This window comes from Aptenodytes patagonicus, chromosome 2 (genome assembly GCF_965638725.1).
Source record: "Aptenodytes patagonicus chromosome 2, bAptPat1.pri.cur, whole genome shotgun sequence".
NCBI classification, from domain to species: domain Eukaryota; kingdom Metazoa; phylum Chordata; class Aves; order Sphenisciformes; family Spheniscidae; genus Aptenodytes; species Aptenodytes patagonicus.
In genome coordinates, this window is record NC_134950.1 from 116059227 (window position 1) to 116076598 (window position 17372).

The 17372-nt window shown below is 43.1% G+C and overlaps 1 protein-coding gene across 1 annotated transcript in view; it reads left to right on the plus strand.

Annotated features, from left to right (window-relative positions):
• The window catches only part of ITPRID1 (ITPR interacting domain containing 1), a 32643-nt gene that overhangs the window by 14499 nt on the left and 772 nt on the right, over positions 1-17372 (plus strand). The window contains 3 exon segments of the mRNA XM_076332290.1: positions 10978-12368; positions 15965-16092; positions 16933-17047. Coding sequence (XP_076188405.1) covers positions 10978-12368; positions 15965-16092; positions 16933-17047 — 1634 coding nt within the window.

Consider the following 17372-nt stretch of genomic DNA (forward strand, 5'->3'; position numbering starts at 1 on the left):
AGCTCCTGTGACTTATCAAGTAGCAATTCTTTCAATTATCACACCTTCACTCCTCCTACTCACCAACTCCTCTGATGGTTTGGCACCATGGGAATATTCGCAGAAGGCAATTGGTATTTCTTATAATTGACTGAGTGCCAAGAACGTGAATCCTGTTTATTATCCATTATCCATTGTAACGTCTGCCTGCAACTGAAGGAGCAATGTCTTCGAAGGTGCAAGAAGAAAAGGCACATATATTTCCTATGCTTCAAAGAGTACAGGATTTTCCGTGTACCTTTCTCAAGTTTCAGTATTAAGAAGTGAACAGCTATATCATATTTCTTATTTGTTGTAGTGCCTACATAACACTGTTTTTCTTCACGTATAATACAGTGACTTTTAGTTTTAAGTACAGATTAAAGGGAAGGGAAAGGCAAAGAGATGGCCAAAGGGAAGACTTGCTAATGCTGCAATCAAAATCAGGAGCTGAACTTAAAAATGTCCTACACCTATTCTTGTGTTGATACTGCCTGACATTTATGTTAAACTTTGGCATTGGTTAATGATCACACACAGTCTCCAAATATGAGTTCTCCCTTCATAAAACATGGTGAATAATAGATCCATAATAGATAGATCCCTCTTTGCAACAGTTTTATCTTCTGCAGGTGACCTGGCACAAAGGAGACATCCACCTTCTTTAGCCGCTTTGGGTTGCCTCCATTTGTTTTATGATGCCTCAGCCCATATTTTTCCCATCTTCTGCACATGAACCATGTAAAGGTCGTCTTATTCTTTCCCATTTCTTACATAAGGGACCTGTAAGTGTGAATAAGAGGAAGCTGTATCGTTTTAATGCATTTTGTAGCCTGAAGAATTCTGGAGGGAAAGTCCTGTGGTCCCAGAAAGAAGCGGAGACTGAGAGAAAAGAGCAAAGTGAAAAGCAAAGTTGTGAAATGATGAGTCTTCAAACCTTCCTGCATCTTATCCCTGTCCAGAAACATCCTGAGTTGTCTGGTTCCCTCAGAGAAACCCTCCTAGAAAGACGATTTGCTTCTGCAGCTCTTGAGAATACCCTGGCTGCTTCGCTTTGCCACAGTCCTCCTTGATGTATCTCATGTACATGCATATGTCTAAGTTCAGCAATGGATATAAAGATCGAGACCCAGGGAGTGGTGATGCCATGTTCACCAGCACAGAAACTGGATGGGCAGCAAAGAAGGGAAGTCTGGCAGACTTTTGAAATGGCTTCTGGGAGGTCATGCCACCTGCCACTGGTGTCAGGACACCCTGCCCGCAGGTGCACCCCACCCTGCCATCCCAGGAGCTTTGGGGGGCTGTATGATTTTCAGTGAGCACATTCCTAAAAGTCATTGCACATTTATAACATTTCATTGCACGTATGTGTCATATTTTAGGTCCTACTGCAGCAGGCTGATTCATCCTACTGGGAAAGGATATGCACACACCGCATACTTAAGGCAGATGGCCCAGTGAAAGTTATAAAACCTGCTGTTGTTTAAATCTTAGGGGGGGGGGGGGAAATCATAAAATACCTTAGATATCCAGGAGGACAAGCAAATACTTTGACAACCAAACACTTAAGAGACATCGGTTTAGATTAACAGTGATAACCTTTTAAACAAGAAAACTTCTGAAAGGAAATCTGGTTGTGCTGAGATCTTGAAAGGTCTTTTCTAATATCTCCTCTTCTGCCTTTTCTTCCCACACCCTCAACAGAGCATAGGAGGATCAGAGCCTTGCCTGTGCAGTCACGGGCCTCCATGTTGCTATACTAATTGATCCAGTTGACAGCCTGACCTTTTGAACCTTGCTGCAAAATTCAAAATCCCAACCCCACGTCCAGCTCAGGCTTCAAGGCAGCTTTCTGAGAAAGTACATACTTTTTCTGATGGCACCACATTGCTTTGCCATGGCTGCTATGAAAGTGTTGATTCCCCTTACTGTCAGTGACACCTGTGAGAAGGGGACCTTTGGTGTTATCCTGGGTGTATTTTTATGCTCTAGAGAACTCTGATTTCTTTACAGATGAGAAACATGATTCCTATTCCATAGATCTTCTACATATTTGTCAACTACTGGCTGATACTTAGCATTTCTCCTCGGGAGAATATCACTGACAAAGAGAGGTAAGCTTACTAAGCCTGACGCTCTTAGAGCCCCTGAACACAGTTTAATGGCTATTACCATGGAAATAGAGCTATTATAATTGACTGTTGATCTCTACAAAGTAACACCCAAAAGCCAGATACCTGTTCTGGCCTCCCAATTGCTTTGGGCACTGCTGACCAGGTGGAAGTTGTGGGACCTAGCAAAAACAGAGGGGCTTTTCACTCATTTTTCTCAAAGGTCTCTGTAAGGGTTGCTGGAAGCCATCCTCCCTTTTGTGAGGTGCTCTCAGTTGCAGCGAGCCCTACGAGGCTCCCTGCGATTGCTTATTTTTTTTTCATTATCTCTGTGCAGCTGCTACTGGGAGAAGTTGTGATGTAATGTGATCTACAGTGTAGGCTGATGACATTCAGCTCTACCTCTCATTTTCATCAGAAGCAGACACAACCATCACCCGTCTCTCCCGACATTTGGCAGCGGCACGAATCTGAATTAATGACAGTTGGCTGAAGCTCTGCTGAAATAAGATGGAAGTGATACTGACTCTCAAGGAAAAGTAGGAGGAGGACCTGGCAAAGCTTGAAGCTGTTTCATCAGCTGAGGGAAGATAAAAGACCATTGTCAAAGCGACTGCAATTTCAGGTTTTGACTAGATTCATCACTACTCCTAACCTCCCAGACTGCAGAAACTTCATTTATCACAGAGAACTGCCTACAGTGTTCTCTCTCTTCCTGTCAAATTCAGCTCTTAGATTACTCATCTATACTTCTATCATTTCTAGGGCAGTGTGTTCTTGTGTAGGACAGGGAGGAGACGACGGGAAGCTGTGACTCGCAGGGAAGGCAGCCGCCTTGCTCCCGAGCATGGCAGTTTGCAGGGGTGAGTCCGTCACTCTCAGCGACACTGTGGGAGATTCACGATGTCGATCTGTATTACCAGACCTGACAGCTGTCCCCAGCTACTTTAAATACTTTCTGTAGCTCCAGCCAACTTATTAAAGGGGGTTTCCACAGTCATGGACCAAATTATCCTGGGGATATTCTTGAAAGGGGCAAAGGTGGAGACTTCTGGATGGTGAACCTCTGTCACCAAAGCCCACAGATGTCAGTTCTGATCCTCTCTAGAGAGGCACAGGGTGGTTCACTAGTGCAGGAAATTACATCCTTTTCAGTAATGTACAAGGTAGAGAACATGCTTCTTCCCTTGCCTATATTAATCTCTGATTTGGGTACGGAGGAGGGGAAATGAACATTCAAAAAAAAAATTAAAATAGTTTCATTTTTCTTTAATGAGTAGCTTAACAGAATATTATCAGCTAATTCAGTGCTTCTCCAAAGCTTCCTTCTACACACGAGCTCAGGACAACCTGTAATGCAAGAGAGTGAAAGAGAGAGCCAACCCACCCGCCCACCAGCCCCAGGCATTTCACAAAGGAGTATATTTATACCTGCTGTCGCGGCACTGACTGTAGTCTGCAGCAGATGTACTGAAGCTAGTTTTAAATCAGTAAATATGTGCACCAGCTTTAAAGCATACTAGCATCTAGTGCAGGTACCAGCGGCTGTCTAGCCACAGCATCAGGGAGCTGACAGTATGCCCTCTCACCCTGCTTTTCAGTCAGGTTTTGCAACCTGGGCAGCACTCCAGGCTGCTGTGCTCTGCCTGCCGGCTGTGCTGTGCCATGAGCATGCTAGACATAACCATACTATACACTGAATCTCAAGCCAAAAACTTGGCTGGAACTTGGTGCAAAACTGCTTTTTTTCCTCGGGTGTTTTGGAGGAGGACTGAAGCTGAATGCTCTGACAATAGACATAAATTTGCTACCTAGCTATTTCTGTCATGCTCTGGGCCAGCGCAGTTTGTGTCTTTAATGCTCCGTGACCTGGTTCCCTCAAGTGCTTATGGCTGATATCTGGAGAGCATCTAGGCCAACGTCCTCCCAGGGGAACACGGGCACCCAGAGCTCTGTGGGGAGCCGGGCCCTGGGCGAGGAGTGGGAGGCTGCGCAGGAGGACGTGAAGCACAGTGTGTGCACTCCCAGTGCCCCTGGAGCTATGCACATGTCTCCTGCTAAGGATGGCTGTCACAGCCAGGTCCCATAGATAACCGTGTAAAGAACTGCAAGGCTGAACGTGGAGATGAAGCAAATATCGGTAGCTGTCACACGACATATGTGCCCGCCACCTTTTGCCCCCCTGGCCCTGTCTTACCTTCTCGGGGTGCAGCATACATGCACTCATGTCCCACATGAGGTCGTTGCAGTCATGGGGGCTGCAGGGTTTTCCCCCCCTGTTCGCAATGAGTCTGGCTTCACCCCCACAAAAAGAAAAGTATACCTGAAGTCCTCCATATGCCAGTGGTACCCAAAGTAATGCAAAGAACATTGCAGACTGGGTGAGAGCTGGGGTAACTGGGTTTTGACAGGCAGAAGGAAATACCTCAGAGGAGCCAGGTTTTACTCACCTTGTAAGCTCTTCTGAATGTAGACCGAATAGTTCCATTCATACAGCACCTACCAGCACGATGGGGCACAATTAATAATAGAAATTGCTTTATGTAGAGATTTTTTTTTTTTAATATATTTTCACCCAGTCACACCGTGTTAGATGGTTGGCATGAAATTTCCCTTCAATTCAAAGGGAGCAAGAGATAGACGAATTTCTTACCTACACTTGTTTTGGAATAGGAGCTTTTGCTGCATCTGGTGCATTTTGGGGTGTATCATTTGCTTTCAAGTAATATGACTATTCTAATAAGACAGTTTATCTAATGTCTGCTATATTGTCATTGAAAAATAAAATTTGCAGAAGGACATCGGTAAAAACTCTAGTTTGTGCCGGCTTTTGGAAACACAATTTATGGTTTATGCGCTGCTGCCATCTGGTGCTTGTTCTCCTGAAATGCAGCACAAGACGGCGATGTAGCTGTACAGAACGGGGTCAGTGCTGCAGCCCTGCTGCAGTGACGAACAGTTCTGGACCGATCTCTCTTACGGACAAGTTGTAGAATTGTGTATTGCGTTTGGCTAGAAAATAAATATAAACTAGATCTTTCTCACCTCAGTTTGCTTGTTCATCACCATTTCTGCAATGTGGAAAGTGAATCAGTGTTACAGAAGTTGTGCAGGAATATTAAAAGAAAGACTAAGAGTAGACTTTTCCTTTGGGATTTCAGTGGCAGTAAATGAAATGTTTATGGTCCTAGTCAACAGTCAGTAATCGCTGCGGTTGCCTATGGGGGAGCTACTTCTTAGACTAAGCACAGAATACTGGGAATAAAACAGATTTTATAGAACATTACCATAGGATCAAGTTTTGCCACATACATGGGAACTGATATGAATAATGTTTCTTTTCCCAAAATGCTGAAAGTTGTACAAAATAATTTCTTCTGGTACACCAAGGTTGAGTGAGTTTCAGAAAGTCCACTCTTCTGGATAACATCACCAAAATAAAGGGTTCTTCGTGGCTTATGTAGAATACATATTTTCAGGGGCGTTTCATTGGCTCTTAATGGCCATATAGTAGAGTGTGATACTTAAAATTGATGGTGCCTATCCTCTCTGAGTAGCAGGAAAGGGGAGTAAGCTGCAGCAGTTCTCCCATCACAGAACCGGACCATCTGTAACTGTGCCATGCAGCTGATGTATTCCTCTAGCACGTAGCCAGCTCATCCTGCAATGTCATTTTGTGCAATGCCATAGGCAGGGCAGTGTTGTTAAGGATAACATACGGATTTACCAATTTGCAGAGCAGGTAGTGTGAAATGCCTAAATGGGAAGGATCCGGTGACTACTCAAAATGAACCTATTTCTATTTTGAAAGTACTGTTTGAAAATGTATTTTTGAAAGTCCTTTTTTGGCATGTAGGACAGAAATTTGTGATTATTTTGCCTTGTGCGTTGCAAGGTTTTGGAGAATCAGAGCCTTCACATCTTCCACATGCTGCCGCTAGAACCCTAGTGCTGAGCAGCTTTGATGGACCGAGCACTTTTGAGTATTTGATGCCTGTGTTTGAGAAGCAAAACACAAAAAATCCAGAATGTAATACAATATCTATTCAGTTCTGGCACTTCTGTGGACATGGTGTCACCTTCATTTACCCCATCTCTTACTGCATTTGACTACTGTTGAATTCAACTATTGTTGAATGGACGTGCTTCTTAAGGCCCAATCAGTGAGATATTTGTTTGTCCTTTTAACTCTGGGTGTGGGAATATTATGCATAGACTTAAGCCTGAATTTAGTTTCCCTGCTGAATTTAGCCTGAGTGTTTAAGCTGTAACGAAGTTAATGTCTTGAGAATTTTGTGTGAGAGACTGCAAAATGCCTTTGCTTATACAGTGAAGTGGAAAAGTCTTATTCTAAGTCCTTCAGGCTTCTTTTTCTTTTACAAAGTATCTGACTAAATCGTGGTTTCTGTGCATTATTTAGTCCCATGTATGTAGCAGATAGTTTTAGAAATACTTATCCACATCAATGTCCAGCAACATTTAAATAGCTACAAAAATATCTAAAATTTGAACAGCATTGCTAAGTTGCAATTGGCCATTCTGATTTTTCCTATGACAGGATGAGCAGTCCAGATTTTAATTTTGAATTTAAAATTCAAATTTGCACAAATGTTCTTGCATTTGAAGTTTTTGTGCCTATGCTTCCACACGTACTCAAATGATGTAGAAAAACAAACATTGAAGTACATTCATCAATGTTAATGTGATTCAAAAGGCATGCAAAAAATGTGCAATTATTTACAAGCAGTGCAGTAGCTCTCATGGCATCTTTTGCAGTTTGCAAGTATTCTCCAGGCTGGAAACTGGAAAGAGGTTGTGTTATTTGCCGCCAAGTCCACAGAAAACCAGCTGCAGAGTCTTCAGGGGAATGCAGAACTGTACTCCAGCACTTATTTTTTTACTAATTAGGAAATATTCTTTCATTAATGGTGAACTTAGAAGCCAGATAGTTTCAGAAAGTTCCTGCACTGACGGTTGCTGAAAATGGAAGCCACTGTATCTGCATGCAAATAAGGGGAGAGAAAAAGTCTCTTAATGAAATTGGATTGATCAAGTAAAGGGCTGGAAAGCTATGGGACCTTTGGGATTTGGAAGGCATGTACTTTCTTATATGATACAAAATGAAGCAGAAACCTGATTAGTAAGTTCCTTTAACCTATTTTTATTTAAAATTCAGGCAGAACAGAAATGGGATGCAGGAGCTAAACTCTCCCAGTTCAATTAGCACAGAAAGGCGAAGAGCCAAGGTTTTCCTCACCAAGGTCTTCAGGGGCGATTCTCAGGTTTCCTCTTTCCAGCATAGCCAGATGTATTCTCCGCACAGGGCCCAGAGTTGTAATTTTTAGTTCATAGTTGAATACTGGTCTGCGTCTCTACTTCTTCTCCAAACATACTTTATCTTTCCTTGGTGTGATGCTCTGCATGTATTTGCAGAATCCCTACAGGTTTGGATGTCTCCACACACTAGGAGAACTGAGTACAGCTACATGAATAATGGATATTTTGGTTCAGTGGCTGAACCAAATGATCGGGGAAAAATGCAGTTTGGGTAGACTAGAAAGGAAAACATGTTTTGCTTAATGTTCAGGTGATTTAACCCATTTTTTTTGCACCTTTCTTCTTCAAATTAAAAAATGCAGTTCCTTTCAGAAAAGAAAAAAAAGCACATTTGAAAGAGAAAGGCAAGAGCATTTTAAAAATGACAAAATAAACTATGTAAATTTTGGCAAACTGATATCCCTCCTAAAGACAAGCTTCCAGTTGCTAAAAGGCTAGTTTATTTAAACATAAGGAATTGTTGCTGTGAAGAAGTGGTGTCCCTAAGGTGACCTTGGCCACTGCTGAAAGGGCTTTAGATGCTAGTCTGTTCTGAGACAAACCACCACCAGCATCCAGCCTGGACATTTTCAGAAACCTGGTAGATAGAGGAATTTGTCCTAGGAGACGTAGCAAAGACCTGCTTTGGAGCCCTGCAAAGAGTCAATCTCCTAGTAGAAGCTCGGGCTATGGATATCCTCGCTGGGTATTAGAGCCTGCCAAGAAAAACTGTACTGTTACCATTGGCAAGCTATTAACATTACTGAAAGTTTCACAAAGAGGGAAACTCTGTTCCTTCTCAGGACAGCATCAGGCATGGTCTGATTTGCAGTCTCATTTAATTCCTATTTGGGACACTAAGAGGAAATGAAGTGATAGATCGGCCCACTCCTCACCCAAAACACAGTTTCCCCAGTATGCAAATGCTGCCCTCCATTATGCAAACATTACTTAGCTCTGGTATGCAGACATTAAACCAAACTATATTTACATAGATTGAAACTGAGTTGCCTCAAATTGAAAAGGCTATCACGTTTAATCTAGTTTCGGCACAGCCACAGCCTTCAGTGCAACCTGCTTTCCCAACGCAGCCCTGCTCCTCATTTCTCCCAGGAGATTGTTGTTCACAATGAAGTCCTTGTGGGAGCACTTTGACAATCTCTTCATAGCTTTTTTACCTCACCTTGAATTGGAGGTCCATATTCATTTTTACTAAGTATTTTTTTTTTAATTCAGACTTCCACTGAAATTGAGGGAATTTTGACTGGATTTGAATAAAGTGTTACAGAGTCAGAAAAACATCTCATCTTTTAAAAACTCCTTATCTTCACCTGCCTACCTTCGTCAGGGTCTGGCACACTGGGTAGGATCTTGCAAGTCAGTGTGGGATGTAATGATTAAATTAGGCATCTGAATGTAGTTGGAAAAGAACTGCAGCTCAGACCCTCAGAGACATCACTTTGTGCTGGCTATATGGGGAATTCAAGCCTTTACTCTAGGGGTATTAGTTCATTACACATCTAATATGTAGGTAGGTGCAAATTAGATGCCTAACTCACATGAAGGTGATTACTTGGTCTGAGGACAGGAAATCACAGTAACAAGCATAGGTAAACTGTGCTTAACATGGTTCTCCTTCTACTATACTTTTCTTCTCTTTTATAAGTTTCTATTTTGCTAACATACAAATTGTAGAAACTGGATTTATGCCCAGAATGGTCATTAGGTCCTATTATATTACCATTTTAAATACATACACAGACAGCCTTTCAGAGTGGTTTGAGCCTTGATTTATGTACACACCTTGCATATCTAATCAGTGAGAGCCATAATGGCAGAGCACACATCACACCTCCTTCCAGGGCAAGTCCAGGGAGACACACGGAGGTCTTTCTGTACCCTAACTGCAGTGATATTAACTTGGTCTGCAGACATTTCATTCAGTCTTTAATGTCTCACCTTGTGCCTAAAGATCAGCCCGGAGGCCACTGTCACATGTTTTGGGTAGTTCCCTAGCTAGTGCATGAACGTAAATGTGGGTGGGAAGGCTGCGTGGTTGCAATACACAAACAAAAGTGTTGTGTTGTTGGAACAGATGCATCGCAATTATCCTAATAAATGCATCAAACCTGGCTACAGCCACCTGGTTTTGACCAGGTCAGAAGATGAATTCTAACCGCACTTACTCTTCCATTAAAAGTTACAGGGTTTTTCCCTACGCATAATTTCTAGCAGCATGCCAGCTACTTTGGTATCCTGCAGGTCTCAGGAGAAAAACAGGCACCTTAAAACTCTAGGTAAGCAGATAATGTGGTCTTCTAACTCTGCAAACTTTAAAGCCTGGAGGTCAGTTGTTATGATTGTAGGATACAATTGAGTATTTGAGATTCAAATAATTTGAGTCTCAAATTGGTTGGAACTACAGCAGCTGAAACATTTCAGCTTTTCAAAATTTTTCCTGAGCCTTTCTTTCTTCATTTTTATGTATGGAAAAATATAGACCAGACTGACACACTGGAAGCAACAGCTGGCAAAGATGCAAAGGGTAATTGAAACAGCTTTAAAAAAAGTTTAGAGAATCTGTAGAGCAGTCTCCCTGGGGGAGAAGCTGAACTGTGATGTCGTTTGTGGGAAACTGCAAGGATGAGTTTTGAGACCACCCACAAAACAGGCAATTTTCAGCAACATCGCTGCAGATTTTGTAATGTGTGAGATGGGAACCACATATTTCTCATCCGAAATAAGAAAGTGACTGACTGACTGATTGATGTGCTGATACCAGGACTGACAATGCAAGTAATTAATTTAAAAACCATAAAATGATATCTGGTTTTGTTTTTACGGTTGCTGCCTACAAATAGACCGTGTGATTTTCATTAATTGATGCCCAAGTTACACTTAATAAAGCCTATAGTCTGTTAATGTGTGAAAACATAATTTGTAGACTTTTCTTTTTGCATTTTCCAATTCACACAAATGAGAATTAATAACTTGGGTCTCAGAACTGCTAGGTGAATTGGCATATTTTCATGGATATACCCAGAAGATAAAAAGCCCTAGGATTCAGTAGCGGTTATGTATGCAAGGAACAAGAGAGGCAGTATATCCAGAGTGTCTCAGCCTCCATCCCTTCCCTTCCCCAGCAGACTCCCTCAGCCTGCTCCTCCAACTCTACCTCTGGTTTTGTGCCAGCTATCTGAGAATGAGGGCGTTATCTGAGGATGAAGGTTATCTGAAAGTGCAAGTTATCCAAGGACTGAGAGGTATCAGAATGTACAGGATAACTGAGGGTTTACTTTCAAGCATTTGTACTTTTAAAGAGGGTTGAGTTTTATTCATGAAATCAGCTAGTTAATGGTGTATAATTTATTTAATTGCAAAAGTTAGGGTAAGCATAGATTTAGCCAGATGATGTGGCTGCTAGATCAGAAACCTTCTCTGGAGTAAATCTAGAATGTCTTCCTCTTGCTTTTATGTCTTGCCATGCAACCCTACATCATCTCTGCTTGTTACTGTAATTCCCTGTCCTCAGACCAAAAAACAACAAAGATGATACACGGTGCATCGCATACAGCTTGCGAGAGCCTTTTGGCAGTACCTAGATCAACGAAAGCATGCAGTGACCAGGGAGAAGAGACTCATCTGCTGCTGACTGCAGAAAATGGCAAGTATCAGGCCTATAATGCTGAGCCACAGACTTTTGTACAAGAAATGTTATGTGACGTGGACGAGAAAGAGGATAAAACTGGAAGAAAGCAACTGGAAAAAGAGGAGTGCAGAGAAGAGCGTAGTCCTTGTTTTCAGGGTGGTACTCAGGAAAAAGGAGATCCTAGCTCCTCAAAATTTGATCGTCATTTGTATTTTAGTACAGAACACAAAAAGGTGAATGTAACCTTCATTGAACTGAGTGATATAAACCCTGCAGTCATCAGCAAGAGCAAAATCAGAGGCAAAGATGAAGGTGAGATGTGCCTGACTGAAAAGGACATTGGAGTTGCATGTCATGAAAGTGCCCATCGAGGTCATACAGGACGTGTTAAAGGACCATGGTGCGGAGTGGAAATGGTCAGCAAAGATGGTACCCTGCTTGCAGTGAATGAGGTGACAAATGGGCAGAAGTTCTGCAAAATGGATGATGATTCAAAAAATACAAGATGCTTCCCCAAAACAGGGTTCCCAGAAACTCCACAGTGGGGCTCAGCAGTGCAAAGTCGGAGCAGTGCCGCTTCAAGATGTTCTCTGCAAATATCTCAGAGGCATCCCTCCTGCCTAGTGGAAGGGCCTGGATTAAGTTTGTCTGAAGGCCAAGAGGCTGGTAGTGTAGGGGAGATGTTAGGTGCCAACAAATCAGAACAGGGAGACACTGTCCAAAACGGTGAAATGGCTTCTGCTCCTCTGAAATCTGTTACTGTTCAGATGTCTTCAGGGCTGGAGTTTACTTCAAGGGTGAAGTGCACAGGGCAAAATGCTCCTGTCAGTGAGAGCCTTGCTAGGGAAGATCTTGTGGACTTCTCTGGCATGTTAGTGCACCACTCTGAGAGTGGTTCTCTCATACTGTCAGACCCAGGGGCTTCGAAGGATGGTGTGAAGCAGACCACTGAAGCCTCCAGCCAAACTGACATCCATGCCAGTAAACCCAGGCGGCCACCACTGCTTCATCCACCCCATAGTCACCTGACAAAATCAGCCTCTCTTGACACCATGCTTTGTGACAAATACAGTGAAGCCTCTGGTGCTGGGGGTGTGCAGGGCAGTTGCCATTGTCACTGCTGCTGCTGCCACGGCTGCTGCCTGTGGACCTTCCCCGTGGGTGTCTCTCCCCATCGCCCTGTGCGCTGCTGCTCAAACCATGTCTCCACCGAGCTGCAGCTCTTGAAAACGCTGATGCTCCTACAGGACACTGCAATGCATAATCTTGCTCCGGTGAGTAGGTTTCTTTGTATACATGGACAGCTGACACACTTATGAGCTAAATGCACAAGCTGCCTTTTCCTTTTCTCTCCTGCCATGTTTGCTTCTTTAGTGAGACGTATCTTGGGAATGTAACTGAGAAAATGGATGGGGAAAGAAACACTCCTTTCTGGGCAAAACTGGCAAACATATCTGTGTACCTTCAGTTTTGTTGGGCTGCTTTTTTTAGTAACTTATGTACATCAGTTCAGTCTTAAAATGGTTACTGCAAACTGGGTGATAAAGTTTATGGGTCAAATGAAGAGCTGAGAGATGAGAATGAGTTTCAATGCGTTCCTGTGAATCAGCTGAGTTACAGTAGCTGAGTTGCTGGACTGCAGAAAATGCAAGGTTATATGATTTAGTGTAATCCCCTTTTACTGAAAACTCATTTAGGTTATATTACTTAGTGTTTTTTAAACACTAACTGTGAACATACATAACCCAGATACATACCATAAGCCAAACTGCTCTAAATCAAAGTGAATTGCGACTTCCCAGAGCCTCAAGCCATTTTACCACGATAGAATAAGAAGTTTGCATTAAATTTAAAGTCCCACTAAGATGAATATTTGCAATAAAAATACTGATAGTAAAAAGTCACCAGATTTTTATTTCTTTGTTCAGAATTGCCGAGAGTTCCCAAAAGTTGTGAAAGACTCAGGGTGTGTTGGGGAAGAAAGCAAGGAAGGAAGTCAGGAGTGGCTTTTGCGTCCTGAAAAAAATGTGGAAGGAGCAGCATACCTACTGCTGGTTTGCAGGCATTTCCATTTTTTCCTCTTCTCTTTGCTCTTCATAACGAAATGAAACTTAAAGTGTTGTACAAATTGGGGAAGAAAATTATTAGATAAAAGTTCCAGAAAGTGAAACTGGTGAGTTTTATGCTGCCACATCATTGAATATATAAATCTGCAATGTCTTGTCTTTGAACAGTATATTGGAAAATACGCCTTTTGTCAGCTATCTTGCTGTTGCCGCAAGATGGCAGTGAATCAGTACCTTATGCTGGACTGGGAAGCCTTTTCTCACTGATTGACTACTATTTTATCACTCTGCTAACGGGGGCTAATGGTGATTTGTCTTCTCTAGTCTGTGGACAGGGAATGTGGGAGGAACAGACTTTGCACTGTACTGTTATCCAAGATCTGTTCTTAGGGATATGGCTCCACACCCAAGTTACTGTGTAATAAATGGGTGAATTTACTGACTACTAGCCATTCTGCAGAGATTACAACCATGTCTACTTTGTACTTTGCATTAAAGGTAAGGTAGTTTCTACATCTTTTACTGAGAGAAGCTCACTCAGATTATGTCCCATTTACCACGGGCATGCATGGGGAATGCAACCACCACGGAGCAACTGTTAGACAGTAAATTTACCCTGTTTACATGCACCTTACCTTAAAAAAGGTCTTGCGTGAGAGTAGTCTTGGAACAGTTAGTCCCCCCTCCATCCTTGCTGTGCCTGAACTCTGAATAAATCTATGTGAACTTGTGCTCTGTGATATGCTCAAAGAGTCAGTGCCAGGGGAGCTGCCCATACCTCATCTATAAGGGCTGTCACGACTTCTTACCAAACCTACCCACATTGTGCCTCTTGTATCTTTTGCATGGTGCTTTCTAGATTTTTGTTAGCTTGAGGAACAAACTAGAAATTTGACTGTGCCCCATTGACTTCTCCCTAGTGACCTGAATGACGGGAGTTCTTCAAGCTTATTTGGGCACTCTTTTTTGATGGCTAGAAGTCCTTGCTCTGCTCAGACTTGGCAGTGGGTAGAAGAAATCATGATTATGTGGGCACCTCTCACTTGCACCACACACACTCCCATCTAGGAACAAGAAAACTGTCTGAAGATCAAGATTAAAGTTTGGGGTGGGGGGCAAATGAGGAACCAGCCAACACTTAATCTGAAGGTGCTCATAACACATCTGACTGCGTCAGTGAGGTGCAATTGCTGCCCTGACCCACAGCATTAAGAGCACCAGCTGAGCTCCGCATGGACACTTAGGAGAGCTCACCTCCACTGCAGTCACAGGACTGGTCCTATCAAACCACTATTAGTCTCTAATTAGCCCTTTCTGGTGCAATCCTATGGTAGCTGGGGCTAGATTTTTTAAATTTACTGCTATGGGATAGTTTCTCCCTGGGTCACGCACATCAGGAGTGTGCCTGACATAGCAGCTGCATTGAAATGGAGATTAAGAATGAGGTTTCTCAAATGCATGGGGAGCACCTTTTGCCCTCTAGCTGAGGCTGATCCCCCAGCAGGGAGGGCTTCCTCATGTTTCTGGCCTTGCTGGGACTGAGGGACACATTCAAGCATACAAACATGAAGAGATCATCAAAGGACATGATTGCAGGAATCCAAAGAGATCGGGCATTTCTATGCTTTGCAAACATGCCTCTTATTCCCTATCAGTTACAGTGGTCAGCAGTGGAGTGCAGGTTTCTACACTGTCTTCCTGTGGCTTACAAGAGGCCAAAATCTGCCAAGATGGGAACATGCCAAACACCTTCTTGCACTCAGAGCAGTTTCAGTGTAATAGGGGAGCATGCTTTCACAAGGCAGATGGTATTGTCTCCAAAATCATTTGGATGATGCTGTCTGCATTACTGCCCTGAACGAGGTGTGAAAAGTCAAGGAAAAGTCTTTAATCTGGCTAGAAACTTAGACATATCAATGTCACTAGTGGGCTGCCATTGTATTAGTCCTGTGCTACAAAGTAGTAACTTGCAAATCTTCTTATAATTTTTGATGTACCATTCCTGCTCATTCATCTCCCCTGCCTTGAGACATTCCTGGTGTAGGTGGCTACATCAGGGTAGATGTAGATGATCAGTCATAGTAGATATCTTCTCTTAGTGAAGAGTAATGGTCACAGTTATGGCATAGATCCTCTGACCTACTATGGATGTCTACTTTTGGATCAGAACATTTGCTCTGTTGCAGTACTTGCATGTACATCTGTTGCAGTAAATGTCTGCATTTGGTTAGATAAATCCAATTCTCGGTTTCTAACTGGTAATAGATGAGAAATTATCAGTGTAACACTTAGCAGAAACCATCAGGAAAGACACTTTTCCTTCTCATAGTTCTTATATATCTTCCCTCTCTCCCTCTCTCCCTCTTTCTCCTTTTCAAAACAGTTTCTAACTTGCAGCGGACAGTAACTTAACCTATCATTAACCCATAGCAACTCATCCTTCTCAAATATAATGTCTGACAACAGTGCAATAACATCAGAATTTGGCACACTGTGTCAGATCTTTGATCAAAGTCCTTTTCCTCTTCAATAGCAAAAATGAAATTCTCAGTGGCTCAAGTAGTGCCAGCACTCAATCCTACATGCTTTAGGAGAAAAGGTGGTGACTGGGATGTGAGTGATGCACCCAGAGCAAACTCACTTGAAGTGACATCTGGACTTTCGTGGCAGCTGCTCACAGAGTCCCTGTTATGCGGGTAAGAGGAGGACCCATGCCGTTCAGGCTGTCAGCTTCAAACACACTCGACATGGAAATGCTCAAAGAAAAGTAGTAAAGTGGGGTGTCTTCTTGCTTTTCTGTGTAGTGTACCCTCCATGAAATAGAAGCGATGAAGAGCTGCTGCCAGCACTTCCAGGAGAAGCTGGATGAGATTGAACAGCACCTGACTGAACAGCAGGTGCTGTTTTCCAGCATGATGCCAGATGAAGGAAGGTAATGGCAGCCCAACACACTTACCTAAATCCAAAGCTAGCATCAACAACAGCCCATGGGAACATACAACATGTCTGGTCACTTGTGTTACCACAGCACTTCTGGTCAGTGAGGTGCAGCTGTGGGCATCCCGCAAGTGGAGAAGAAATGTATTGTGATGTGATTTTTGCTCAGAGGAAAGTCCAGCTTCTCTCCACACTGTTCAAGTCTCTTAAACACGAGCATTTTGAAGGGGAAGCTTGCTCCATAGATGCAGGCTAGATTTTTAGTGTGCAACTACTATGTTTTACTAGCAATGGGAACACAGGAACAGATCTCGGTCAGCTGGAGTTTGGTGTCCCAGGTTAATGCTGGGTTCAGGGAAGGAGGTGGGAGCAATCCCTGAGAAATCAGCCCCTTTAGGCCATGTACTTAGTGCTCGTGATCAATGGGGTGATGATACAGGAAAAATTGAACTAGTTCTTCAGGGACTCAGCCCAAGTTCACAGGGATTACTGAGAAGCCTCAGGTTCACAAAAAGTTACTAGGGGCTTCCAGTCTTGAGCTGCCTGAAAGTAGGGCATTTATGCAGTCTTTGTGTTGGCGATAAATCAGAAGTGATAAACCTGCCCAGACTCAAGCTGGCTCTGCAACTACAACGTGTTTAATCTTGCAGCTGGGATAATCAAAGAAATGAGAGTCAAGCAGACAAGGGCTGTTATTTATTATTTTGTAAGGTATCCTGTGATCATGGGTAAAAACAAGACTGCAACAGAGGGAGATACAGGTGTTATGGTGGGGCTGAGGAAGAGGAGGGTGTTCACTGCTCACTCGAGTGTGCTTTCACTGCTGTCCCTACAGGGAGGAAGGCAGACACCTGCAACTCTTACGGCGAGCCGTTCGTCAGGAGGTTGCAGAGCTGGAATTTCGGCTGAATGATCAAGCTTGCCAGGTCAGGGAGGCATCCTTACGGTATGTTGCACAAGCCACTGCTCTGGGTCGTGTGGGGAGAGTTTAAAATCTGTCCTGCTATTCAGTGTCCAAAGTGTTAACTCTGAGGTACATCTGGATAAACCTTTCAGTGCCAAGAATAGGAGGATTTCCAACAACAGACTAATTACAGTTTACATCTTTGACTCTCTTTCTCTTTGACTATATTGCTTGAGCTCAACCACCCAGGAAAAGTGCCAGTACTTCATATACAATATTTCAATACAGAAATGACTGTACTCTGCTCTATAAAGGTCCCGTGATTTCCAAAATAAAGTGACAGGCAGTCAGCCTACAGAATTACTGATAAA